Source organism: Scaptodrosophila lebanonensis, unplaced genomic scaffold (assembly GCF_003285725.1).
Source record: "Scaptodrosophila lebanonensis strain 11010-0011.00,11010-0021.00 unplaced genomic scaffold, SlebRS2 tig00000001-arrow-pilon, whole genome shotgun sequence".
Lineage (NCBI taxonomy): Eukaryota > Metazoa > Arthropoda > Insecta > Diptera > Drosophilidae > Scaptodrosophila > Scaptodrosophila lebanonensis.
This window is the reverse complement of record NW_022060529.1, coordinates 14,832,487-14,844,543: the sequence shown is the minus strand read 5'-3', so window position 1 is coordinate 14,844,543 and position 12,057 is coordinate 14,832,487. Positions and strand designations below refer to the sequence as shown.

General features: G+C 37.8%; 3 protein-coding genes across 12 annotated transcripts; 1 reads left to right on the top strand and 2 right to left on the bottom strand.

Moving 5' to 3' along the window:
- Positions 1–364: 364 nt before the first annotated feature.
- LOC115634077 (alaserpin-like) lies at positions 365–3,487 on the bottom strand. Of its 4 annotated transcripts, none has more exons than XM_030531625.1 (4): positions 3,333–3,487; positions 1,818–2,740; positions 1,601–1,742; positions 365–621 (listed from the first exon to the last, which is right to left on the bottom strand). In XM_030531625.1, the coding sequence occupies exons 1-4, from the start codon at positions 3,352–3,354 to the stop codon at positions 488–490; spliced, it is 1,221 nt and encodes a 406-aa protein (XP_030387485.1). In that variant the 5' UTR covers positions 3,355–3,487; the 3' UTR covers positions 365–487. The 4 variants fall into 4 exon arrangements, with proteins under 4 accessions (XP_030387485.1, XP_030387484.1, XP_030387483.1 ...); XM_030531624.1 differs by lacking the exon at positions 365–621 and adding an exon at positions 655–1,000 and having other exon boundaries at positions 3,333–3,486; XM_030531623.1 differs by lacking the exon at positions 365–621 and adding an exon at positions 1,220–1,489.
- Positions 3,488–3,893: 406 nt separating this feature from the next.
- LOC115634078 (serine protease inhibitor 42Dd-like) lies at positions 3,894–10,100 on the bottom strand. 5 transcript variants are annotated; one of them, XR_003996403.1, is made up of 5 exons: positions 9,982–10,100; positions 8,211–9,121; positions 8,014–8,155; positions 4,214–4,533; positions 3,894–4,146 (listed from the first exon to the last, which is right to left on the bottom strand). XR_003996403.1 is itself a non-coding variant. In XM_030531629.1 (4 exons), exons 1-4 carry the CDS (start codon positions 9,998–10,000, stop codon positions 6,269–6,271), a joined length of 1,209 nt encoding a protein of 402 aa, XP_030387489.1. In that variant the 5' UTR covers positions 10,001–10,100; the 3' UTR covers positions 6,126–6,268. The 5 variants fall into 5 exon arrangements, 3 of the variants coding, with proteins under 3 accessions (XP_030387489.1, XP_030387490.1, XP_030387488.1); XR_003996404.1 differs by lacking the exon at positions 9,982–10,100 and adding an exon at positions 9,511–9,647; XM_030531629.1 differs by lacking the exons at positions 3,894–4,146; positions 4,214–4,533 and adding an exon at positions 6,126–6,405.
- LOC115634079 (serine protease inhibitor 42Dd-like) lies at positions 9,442–11,780 on the top strand. 3 transcript variants are annotated; one of them, XM_030531631.1, is made up of 4 exons: positions 9,442–9,528; positions 10,383–11,279; positions 11,333–11,474; positions 11,532–11,780. In XM_030531631.1, the coding sequence occupies exons 2-4, from the start codon at positions 10,407–10,409 to the stop codon at positions 11,756–11,758; spliced, it is 1,242 nt and encodes a 413-aa protein (XP_030387491.1). In that variant the 5' UTR covers positions 9,442–9,528; positions 10,383–10,406; the 3' UTR covers positions 11,759–11,780. The 3 variants fall into 3 exon arrangements, with proteins under 3 accessions (XP_030387491.1, XP_030387493.1, XP_030387492.1); XM_030531633.1 differs by lacking the exon at positions 9,442–9,528 and adding an exon at positions 9,593–9,671; XM_030531632.1 differs by lacking the exon at positions 9,442–9,528 and adding an exon at positions 9,652–9,727.
- The last annotated feature ends 277 nt before the right edge of the window (positions 11,781–12,057 follow it).

Genomic DNA, 12,057 nt, shown 5'->3' with positions numbered 1-12,057 from the left:
TAGTGAAGCATTATAAAATATTAGAATAAGAAATAAAATATAGATCTATGGTTTTTTTTGCAGCCAAATAAAATAAAGAGTTGGTTTTGCCAGTTATATAAAATCTGGGTTCTTATATCTTTTTGCTGCATCCGGTATGCAAATTTATATAAATTCTTTGCCTCAGAAAGCGAGAAATATCTTTAAAAAATGCAAATGTAAAGTCTTTAGAACGGGTGACAAACATTCAAGACTTTTACTTTTTAAATATTTTATTTTTAAAAATATTTAAAGCAAACAACCCGTCTAATTCATATCTTAAGAAAAACCAATATTTTTGAACCGCTGGGAACACCTTAAGCTAACTCTGCTTATAGAGTATATATTAGATGGTCTATATTGTATTTATTTAATTTAAATTACAATGAAAACATATTCTACATGTTGCCCATTACGGAACGACCTAGTAGGATAATTTTGTATTAATTGAAATGTATTATTGGGGAGCTCAAATCCTCGAGGGTCCCAAATGTTTGCCGGTAAAGAGGGCCAGGTTGCTCGCGGACCTTACAAAGTAGATGAAGGGATGTGTGGCATGGAAGCGTTTGCGTCTCAAGGAACTAACGGCCATAATGCGAAAAACTGAAAATTTGCGAAAGCATAAATCCAGAGGGGTAGGTTAGAATACAAGTATTTACCCATTTTATTAAAAAGTATAAAAATATTAGCTTAGAAATAAAACCACATTAGTCGTTGGTATAAACATGTGAGAATACGTATAAATATCAAATTGGGTGTTATTTTCAATTCTATCGTTCGCTTGAACTTGTGATGCATGCCCAGTCTTGAGGTTAAGTCATGCCAGTTTACAGATATGATAATGGCTATAGTTTCAATAGTTTGCCAGCGAACAGAACAGTGCCCTGCTTGTGGGCTATATGATAATAAAATGGATGATCTGCAGAGAAGCGTATAGGATCCGGCTGGAACATTGGCATCGATGCAAAGCACATGACCATACCTGCACAAATTATAAATTATATTAATAGATTTAAAATGAGTGTTATTTCGGGAATGCATGTGGAGCTGAATGATGAATTGATGAGGAATTGATTGACCATAGCACCAGACCAGATGAAATCCTTCAAGAGACAATGCATACATATGTATGTGTTTAACTTACTGCGATTAGCCCAAGACAAAACATAAAAGATCCAATTTTTGTTTATGCATATACTTGTATAGTAAATAAATAGCTGCCTTTATTGTTGCAAAAATACCCGTTTATAATTTTACATTTATGAACAATTGTGAGTTCTGACTCAGAGCTCGTCATGTTCGCTGCTGGAAGGTGTCTGAAGCGTCACTTCACTGAGTCGCGACACCGACCCAAGAAAAATGGGCAGCCCTTGTTGCGCCTCTCTGTGCGTTATGGCATAGATGAATGGACGATTTGCATAAAAATCAACTGGAGGCATTGGTGCGCTACGCTTTTTTCGCACTACCACGCCTACCAATGAGAAGACAACAAAACAAAACACATTTTCAGACAAACACTTGGCTAAGTGATAATGAATGTGACCCAATAATGGTGGTTCGGAAGAAAGAAAAGTTCACTTACCGGTGGCTGCGGCCGCCTCAGTTCCCTCTTCGTTGACATCAATGAATGCTTTATGGATGACGGCCGAGACTTGCAAGCTTTCCGGACTTTGCAACATTTTGCCAAACTCTGCTTTTGAGGAGAACATTCGCGACATTCCCAACTAAAATTTGTAAGCAATACAAGTAGTAGAAGGTGAAATTTTGCAACTGAGTTATTGGTAAATTCTTCAACTTACCTCCTTAAACACATTCGTTAACTCGACTTGGAACTCCGCCTTGAATTTTGGGAATTTGACAATCACCTGCGTACTGTAGAGCTTGTCTGTGACCTGCGAGAGCGGCACGGACTGCAGTTTCTTCTCCAGCTGCTGCAGACCTGTCTTGCTCTTCGGAAGAATTACCAGCATGGACAAGTCACTGTCCGCATAAGGCATTTCCAGCGCCGTGGCGTCAAGATCGGGTAAATCAGCGTAACGGAAACGATCTTTCAGGTTCATCATTGGCACATTTACAGACTCATCATCGTTCAAATAGAAGAGTTCGGAGTGCGTTGCGTGCTTTGGAAACTTGTGCACCCATGTGCCCTTAAAGTGAATGGCATTCACCAGCACCAGACGGGTCAGACCATTCAACGCTGACGGAGGAATGAGATTCTTTATAAGATTGTTTGTGCGCTCCTCCACCCAGCCATTAATGGCATTGGCCGCCTTTTCGCTTTGTCCAAAATCAATGTTCTCTGCGGAGGAGAGAAACTTTTGTGCCAGTAGTGCGTTATATTCGTCGTTCAAGGCATAGTCCTGCATCACATAGATCTTATTAGCTATGCGCAGAATGTTGCTCTTCTCGTAGATGGATAACACTCTGTTATAGCTCTCGGCGATTTCGGTGACATTGCTCGATACCAGACCAAGGCCTCGATCCAGTTCCTCCGCGGTCTGACCCTCGGCACCGATGCGGGCCATAGCGGCGCATGTTTGGATGGAAAAGGGCGAAAAAACCACATTCTCGTTGGACTTTAGCAGCGACAGCTTCCCATAGACATTGATGGAAAATATTGCCAGGCGGCGAGAGAATTCTGCCACGTCTCTGACGTCATTGGAGTCGTTCATGGCGTTAATGGAGGGGATGTATAGAACCAAGAGCGGTAGTAGTCCGCAAACTGTTGAATCAAAAAATCACACAAGAGCCATTATTGTTGTTGACATTTTATATACACGTATTTATGTAATTGTTGACATTAGTTCATATATACATACATACATACATATATATGTATATAGTATAAATGTATCACAAAGCAGTTGAGTCACCTCGACAGACGATGGTAATTATTCCACGTTGTTGTGCCGTTGTGTGCTTAATATTGCTCGGTGCTTATCACAGCAAAAAAAATATATTTGTTTTTATTTTAATTTATTACACTCTGCTATTGATTGCTCCAATGCGGCGTCAGAAGCTTCTTTTCACTTCTATATGCATACATATACTACAAATGAATATGTATGTATGTATATTTGTGTGCGTTCGAAATTGTTCTGCGCTCTGTTGTGAAAGTGTCGGCGTTTGAGCGCCAACTAAACGATGAGTGCACTTTGCCGCTCTAGCCATGAGGTATCCACAATTGTATTTAACTCAAACGGGTTTGTTTATCTTTTCTCTTATTTGTGCTTTCAAAGAGAATGTTTGCCGCGCTCTTTTTCTCCTAATGCATAACAATCACTTGCTTGTGCGTTCGCTCATTGATTACTTACCCCATGTTTTTGGGGAACGCATTTTATAGAACCGTTAGATCTTTCCAACCAGCAGTATGTTTGTTATGTTTTCACTTTCAGCTCAATGCTGTTTCACATTCAATATTTCCAACCGTTTCTATTGAAGTGCGTTTCAAGACTACTACTTGATAATACGTTAGTGTGTATTATTTGTTTATTCAATTTGTCGCCACTGGCCTTATCAGTAAAATGAATGAATTGTCACAGAAATTATAGCAAACAGTAAGGGTATTCCTGATTGCTGCTTACAATTCAATTTTGCTTAATCTAAATGAAAACTTATGACTATTTTCGACTTTATTTGATTTTGTTAAAATAATAAAAATGATTTAAATGGTTCCTCCAGCAGCCTAGATAAGATTTTAGAATCTCCCCACGAGGTGATTTTGGCTTAGCAATATGTGTGCCCGTATTTTCCGAAGTTTTGTTGGCAAATTGCAAATCAAATCTAAAACAGCAACTCGTAATAATACCATAAATATACTTAGCATTTTCCTTGAGTATACTGGGATTTTTGAGCAAATAAAAAACGTCGTAGAGTGGGTTGATGGTATGTAAACTTTATTTGAATTTTGATTCAAGAACTATGAATTTTCTTTCAATTCTATTGCAGCGCTTTCGTTTGGTACAACTTTCCAGACAGGTGTTTCCGGTAGGGGCTGTACACAATTTTCCAAGGAAGAGCACGCTGCCCTTTTCCTGGTATATCGAATAAGAGAAGGGTCTTCTGCTTTGAAGGATATGGGACTATCTGGCTCAATATCCAGTGCAGAATATTCAGTTAAAACCATTTCTAAATAAAATAGAATAATTTTGAATAATAAATTCATTCGATTCATTGATTCAAGAAGTTACTAAACTGTAAGTCCCACGTTTTTGACTCATAATAGGTCTGTGTGGCCTATCTAGGGGTCCACAAATTCACTTTTGGGTTTGCTTTAAGTGCTTCGAGTTACAAGTTAGATAAAAGGCTAAGTAATAGACCTTTAATTCTTGGAATTCCGTTTTTTTTTACAGGGACAATGTTTTTTGTGCTTCTTCTCGCTGAATGACACTTTAAAATTCCCAGCAAATAAGCAGCCGCTGTGATTACGGATCGCATAGAAGAATGGATGGTTCGCAGTAAATGTAATTGGCTCCGGTTCTGGTAGGGGCATGCTGTAAAGCACGACCGCGGCAGCTAAAGTGATGAAAGAAGAAGGTTTGAGATAAAATGTTGCTTCACCTGATCAACAATTATGCAGTTTTTATGATAAAAAATTGATGGGAAGAATTCAAAAATATTTTCACATATATCCTAAGGCTCAAGCATTTAAAAAAGAAATCGTTATTTCATCCTCAATCACGAGACTTTCTTCTTTTTTTTTTACAGCGACAACGCTTTTTGGTTTTCTTTTCAATGAAAGACATTTTGTAATTTTCAGCAAAGAGGCAGCCGTTGGGATTACGGATCGCATAGAAGAATGGATGGTCCGCAGTAAATCGAATGGGCTGTGGTTCTGGTGGTGCCATACTCCTAGCCATCATAATAGCAGCTAAAGTGATGAAAGACAACAGTTAAGAGGTGGTTTGAGATTAGATGTTGCTTCGCCTGATCAACAGCTAGGCTGCTTTCTTGGTAACAAATTCACAGGGTTGAGAAGAATTCAAAAATATGTTCATAGATATCTCATGATTTAAGTATTTCTAAAAAAACTCATTCTCATTCTCAATCTCAATCACGAGATTTTCTTTTCTTTTCATACCGACAACGCTTTTTGCTCTTCAGTGAAATACATTTTATAATTCCCAGCAAAGAAGTTGCCGTTGTGATTACGGATCGCATAGAAGAATGGATGGTCCGCATTAAATGGAATTGGCTCCAATTCTGGTAGGGGTGTGCTGTAAAGCGCGACCATGGCAGCTAAAGTGATGAAAGAAGAAGAACATTGTCGCTTCGCTTCATCAGGAACTATGTGATACAAAATTAATGGGAGGATTTAAATATCGTAAGATTTAAGCATTTCAAAAATTTTCAATCACGAGATTTTCTTTTCTTTTTTAAGGAAAGACTTTTTGTAATTTCCAGCAAAGAGGCAGCCCTTGGGATTATGGATCACATAGAAGAATGGATGGTCCGCATTAAATCGGATTGGCTGCGGTTTCGGTGGGGCCATACTCCTAGTCATCATAATGGCAGCTAAAGTGATGAAAGACAACAGTTAAGTGGTGGTTTGACATAAGATGTTGCTTCGCCTGATCAATAGCTAGGCTGCTTTCTTGGTACAAAATTGACAGTGATGGGAAGAAGAATTTAAAAATATTTTCATAGATATCATAGGGATATTAAAAAGATCGTTATTTCATTTTTTCGTTTCACGAGATTTTCTTTTCTTTTCACAGCGACAACCCTTTTTTCTTTTCTTTTCAGTAAAAGGCATTTTATAATTTCCAGCAAAGAGGCAGCCGTTTGAGTTATGGATTGTATAGAAGAAAGGATGATCCGCATAGAAATATGTCAGTTTCGGCATTGGTGCATCCGCACTCTTAGTCTTAATAACGGCAGCTGTATCGAATGAAGCAGACAAAGAAAGTCAATTCTCACTAAAATATTAAATACTTGTATTTAAGAATTAGCAGTATTTGTGAAGAATATTACGATTTTCCGACCCGAGCAACTTAATACTTTTCAAAATTACACCTATTTAAAATTTCATCTTAATATGTAAACTCTTTCCCCAAAATGAATTTAATCCAAATGGGTTTAAACATATATACAACGTACTTTTGAACTTAGTTTTAAAAAAGTAGTTTATTGAAAAGGGTATTTTGAGCGTATTTTATGTCGACTTAAGTGTCAATTAATTGGATATTATTGAGACAAGAGTTGGTGGTGCGGATAGACGAAGTAAAGGTATTTTCCCGAGAGGTGATTTTCACGGTCTTAACATCTTTCCAGCGAAGAAAGGCACATTGTTGGAGTTTTTAATGACAAAGTAAAATGGTCTGTTCGCTATAAAGCGTTTTGGGGGGACATTGAAGCGCGTTGAGGTTATCTGCATGACCACAATAGCTAGAATAGATCCGATCATTATTAAAACACTTATACTACTATATATTAAACATTAACTGATTTCACAATCGGAATTCAGAATTTTATGAAATAAAATACACAAGCAATACAAAATTTTGGTTTTATTGGAATCGAAAGGTGTTGTACAAAACATTTACTTAACATAGTGGCCTCCAAAGAATGCTACATTTTGATCATTTCGTATAATAAAATAGAACGGTCTGTTAGCTATAAATTGCTTTGGCGGACGCTCCTCTATCAAAGTTCTTACCAACATCACAGCTATTCCTGCGTACAATGTAATAATGAAGATACATATATAAAGGGGCTTAGCTTTTCGATGTTAAACTATAGCATTACACTTAGATTATATGATCAGCATGCAGTAGATTTTTAACATTGAAATAGCGAAGCTCTTTAATTGAACCATGCATATTGTAATGAAGAATGAGATTTACAATCACTATTAAATTTTGGCAGTTCACTTTGAATGTTAGAATGCTATGGAGATTTTTGGTATTACATTTAAATTCTTTTGAAATGCGTTCTAATTTTAAATTTAAATGTTAATATAATATAAGTTGGATTTAATTTTATCATAGCTGTACTGTTCCTCTTAAGTTTTTATGGAAGTTCAGCGAGTCAAGTGTTAGTTTCTACAGAATTCGAAAGTAAGCCTTTGAAAAAATGAGCTCCATTTTGTCGGTCGAATATGGTGTACTGGAATGGTCTATTGGCAATGAATCTCATATATTTTTCTTCAAAGATCATGCGGTTTTCCAAAGCGATCCCTGTTTACGTTTTACACAATAAAAAGAGAGTGGTAATAAGGAATAGTCAAGCAGTTGGTATACAATTTTGTACAATTTATGAAAAGTCAAATGGCAGCTTTACGATATAGTCAACCGATGTCTATAAAACTTAGTTGAGGCACAATTAATGAGGCACATAAATAAATATAAAACGGTATTAAGTGACGCATTATACAGAACCTACAAATACTAAATTTGCCTAGGATTATTATAAACAAAAAAGTAATGCTGGTAAGGATTATGTTTTCACATATATCGGACCAATGGCAACTATATAAAATAAAGAAGCTATATATAATTCGTAATAACCTTACTCGGCATATGGATAATAGAAGTTTATGTAACTACTTAGTTTGGTTTCTCTAGCTGTAATAGTTTCAAAATTTTCGGTGATCATACGAATGGGGATTTCGTCTCGTTTAAGCACTACTCTTATTCTTCTTTTTGTTGCATATTTAAAAGGTAGTTATTCTAAAGTTCTACAGTTCTAGTTCTCAAAAGTTGAGGCTTTAAAACCCCACGCTAGTTTTTGCAAACTGTTTTTGTGACGTAAGATGACCTTTTTTCCGCTAATGCCTTTTTTCATTTGCTGATAAGACGACTAATTATTTATTTTTATTTCATTCAAATTATCAGCAAGATGAAAATAGGGTGCGAAATGGGGTGGGGTGGGTAAACACAAATAATTCTGATGAAACAGTGAGAATAATTTTAGTTTTCTGTGTTGTATTATTGTATTATTATGTGATAGAAACCAATTTTAATTCCAACCAATTAAATTATTTATGCAACTTACCAGTGGCTGCAGCTGCTTCAGTACCTTCCTCATTAACATCGATGAAGGCTTTGTGTATGATTTGAGAAACCTTCAATGCCTCAGGACTTTGCAATATATTGCCAAATTCGGCATTGTCAGCGAATAAGCGCACCATTCCAAGCTGAAAATGTAATGTAAGTATAAATCTAGTGAGGTATTGTAGTTTAGGTACCGACCTTTTTGAAAACAGGCGTCAATTCCTGCGAGAATTCGGCTTTAAATTTGGGAAATTTGACAATAACTTTCGTGGAAGATAATTTGCTTGTGATATCAGACAATTTCACGGTCTTCAATTTTTGTTCTAGACTCAACAGGCCCGTCTTTTTGTTTGGCAATATGACTAGCATGGACAGATCACTATCTTTGTAGGGCATTTCAAGGGCCTGAGCGTCATATTCCGGCAGTTCGGCGAAGCGGAAATCATGTCTCACGTTCATCATTGGCATTTTTACTTTATCGACGTCGTTGAGATAGAAATCCTCGTCCTCAGTGTTTGCTTCATCGAATTTAGTCTTCCATTGGCCTTTAAAGTGTATGGCATTAATTAGCACTAGACGCGTGTCTGCGTTCAATACATCGGGGCTTATAAGATCCTTAATTAAATTATTTGTCTTTGATTCAACCCAGGCATTAATCGTAGAGGCAGCTACACTGCTCTGTACGAAATTAATGTTTTCCGGCTTAGATAGGAACTTTCTGGTCAATATATTTTTGAACTCTTCGCGGGCACTGTACCCCTCCTTGATATACACCTTGTTGGCTATTTTCAGCACCTTGCTCTTCTCGTAATCGGCCATCACTTGGCCATAGGTATCGGCAATTTCCTTCACATCACTGGAGACAAGCTTAAGGCCAACATCCATTTCAGTGGCAGTCTCTCCCTCAGCGCCAATACGCACCATCGCTGCGCAGGTTTGTATGGAGAACGGCGAGAAAATGATGTTTGTATTTTGATTTAACTGCACCAATTCCGAGTATACATTGCGGGAGAACGTGTCCAGGTTCTTGGCAAACTCCGTGTTGGCCATAATGTGCGGGTAAGAGGTAACGGCAGTCAGAACTAACAGCCAAACGTGCCGACGAGATTCTTAAATGAATAAAAGTTGGACAAGAAGACCTTTCAATACAGCGTTTTAATAAGTAGGCTATAAATTATATGTAAACATAGGCAATGCTCTGCGTGCTTTTTGACGACATTATTGCTTGTAATATAATTTTGAAAAAAGCACCACAAACGAGCTCGCATTTCTAGAGCCAAATGCGCCACATAGATAACGACCTACACCTCGCTTGATAACGCTTTTTAAACTAATCTTATCTTGTTGCTCCCGAATGTGATTCACACTCTCGTGAATCATGGCCCTACAGCCACGACCCAGATATTCAGAAATTAGTGTTACTTTAGCCATCGAGACCGTGTTTAGGAGTCTTATTTAGAGCTCTCTCAAATGTTTCTTTTGCAAACAGTTTTCTCACCAGTTGGATAATTTAGCAGTGCGCATATCACTATCTTTTGTTCTGCGTCCAGACCGTGTTGCTTGATATATACTTAGTATCTATAGAACACGATTCACAGTGCTAATAAATCGATCGGGTTCGACTGACTGTTGCCTGCATATTCGCTTTATTAGCTGTTGGTCTGACAAAGAAAACTAAACCAATTGTTTTGGGACACCATGCTACACAAAATAATGTACAATGGTGTCTTTTATACGAGTAAAAAAATACAGAAACGGAAAAAATATGACAAATGTTGCAAAGAAACATTCAATAATGTGCTTCGTCATTTTCAGTGAAACTGATTGTATGAATGTTTTCTTTTAATTATAACTAACTTTTAATCATTGTTTACACTAGGCTATAATTCTTTTTGTTTTTTAATCAGCTCACACTTGCGAACGCCTTCAGTTAACTATTGTGATGTTTTTCAGATTTTTAACAACTCACTCGAACTTGGTTGGGCCATTGTGCCTAAAATAAAAACGCTCGATAAAGGCTTGCAACTGAACTGTTCGATCGAAATATGTTTTATGACTTATAAGCATTTCATTAAGAGTCTGCTTTTTATACTTATGCACAATTTTAATCTCCCTCAGAATTAATAGTGAATGCATCTGTTCTCGCGTAGAGAGGTAATACGTAATTACCGTGCAATGAGGGCGTAGTGTCAGAGATAATGATTTTTTTTCTGATAATCCCATTTGCTCTGACATTGAGTTGGGCGTTGCATTTCCAAAAATTAACAAATACGCTTTCTAAACCGTTTTTGGAATACATTGTCAAATGAATTTTAAATTTGTTTGATCATTTTTTGAAGAGAGTTTCAAAATTTTGTCTCACAACAACAGGTTTGTACGTCGCTCGCTCTAAGAATGGCTGGAGTCGAAGAGAGCCGTAATGTATTCGCTCGGGACTTATTTGGTGCGGTTATTAATGGCGAGGCACAGCTAAATGATTCTGGTGTCAATGTCATATTATCGCCAACGTCCATTCAAACCAGCCTAGCCCTGGCCTATATGGGCGCGGCAGGAACGACAGCCGAGGAGCTGCGAAACGGCCTGAGGCTGGGCGCCGGCAACAAAATAGAAATTGCCAAAGATTTTGGTGATTTTTGGAAAAAAGTCATCTCATGCAGCGGCAAGGGAACGGAACTGAAACTGTTGAATCGTTTGTACATGCACAGCAATTTGAAATGGAAAGCCGATTTCAATGAAATCGCCGTTGAATATTTCCACTCGACAGCTGATTCGCTAAAATTTGAAGACTCGCTGGAGGCGACACAGCAAATTAATGCTTGGGTGGAACGGGAAACAAATAATAGGATAAAGCAACTACTGCAACCGGATGCCGTAGATGCCAGCACGAGCGCCATCATAATAAATGTCCTATATTTCAAGGGAAAATGGAAAATACCCTTTATGCCGGAGAGTACCTTGAGAGATGACTTTTATGTGGATAATGCAAAACATATTGAGGTGGACATGATGTATCAGGATGATAAGTTCTTGTATGCGGATCTGCCCGAATTGAATGCCAAAGCCCTGAAGCTGCCCTATGAAGAGTCAGACCTGTTCATGCATATACTGCTGCCCAATACCATTTGTGGTCTTCCCAGCCTTGAGAGCAACCTGATGAAGCTGAACTTACAAGAGATCGATAAACAGATGAGCCTGGAGCATGTCGAGGTTGCAATGCCAAAGTTTACAATAGAATATGATATCGATCTTCGGGATCCGCTGCGGTCGGTAGGTTATAGACAGTTTATGTTTATTGAGAATCAAAATATTTTCATTTATAGCTGGGCATCTCGGAGATGTTCGATAATGGAGCAGACTTAAGTGGTCTATTTACTGAGCGGAGAGGTCAGAAGATTTCTGCTGTCTGTCATCGCGGCTTTATTGATGTGAACGAGGCGGGATCAGAAGCTGCTGCAGCCACTTGTAAGTGCAATCGGTTCACATATGTATACTTTCTGATTATTCATTATAATTTTTCAGTTGCTAAAGTTGTTCCAATGATGCTGAACATGAATCAGAAATCATTCAAAGTGGATCATCCATTTGTGTTTTACATTCGTAACAATAACGCAGTGTTCTTTGCTGGACATTATGTGAGACCTCCGAGGCCGATTGATGAGGATTCAATCTATACCCGCCCGAGCGTTTTAAGCAGCTCTAATGTTCCTGCATCCAGTAGACGAACGACCCCCATTTCGATTAAATAAAATTTGAAATTTAACATATCAATGCATTCTGTATACCTATTAAGAGTTTGTAGTGCCATCTCTTTATGGTCATTCTGTCCTTGGACAGTTCATGCCATTGGGCTTATCGGGTAAATATAAGCACATTTTCTAAAATGTGCATACAAACATGATCGTTATTTCGGCAGATTTGCGATTATCAGCATGCAAAATAAATTCCTTTGTTCAGCCAGCTTAAGTATTTAATAGCTCGTAATAACCGCTGTGGCGGCAGTCTTCAACATAATCCCTAGAATAACACAGTTAGGCAACGGCAGAAT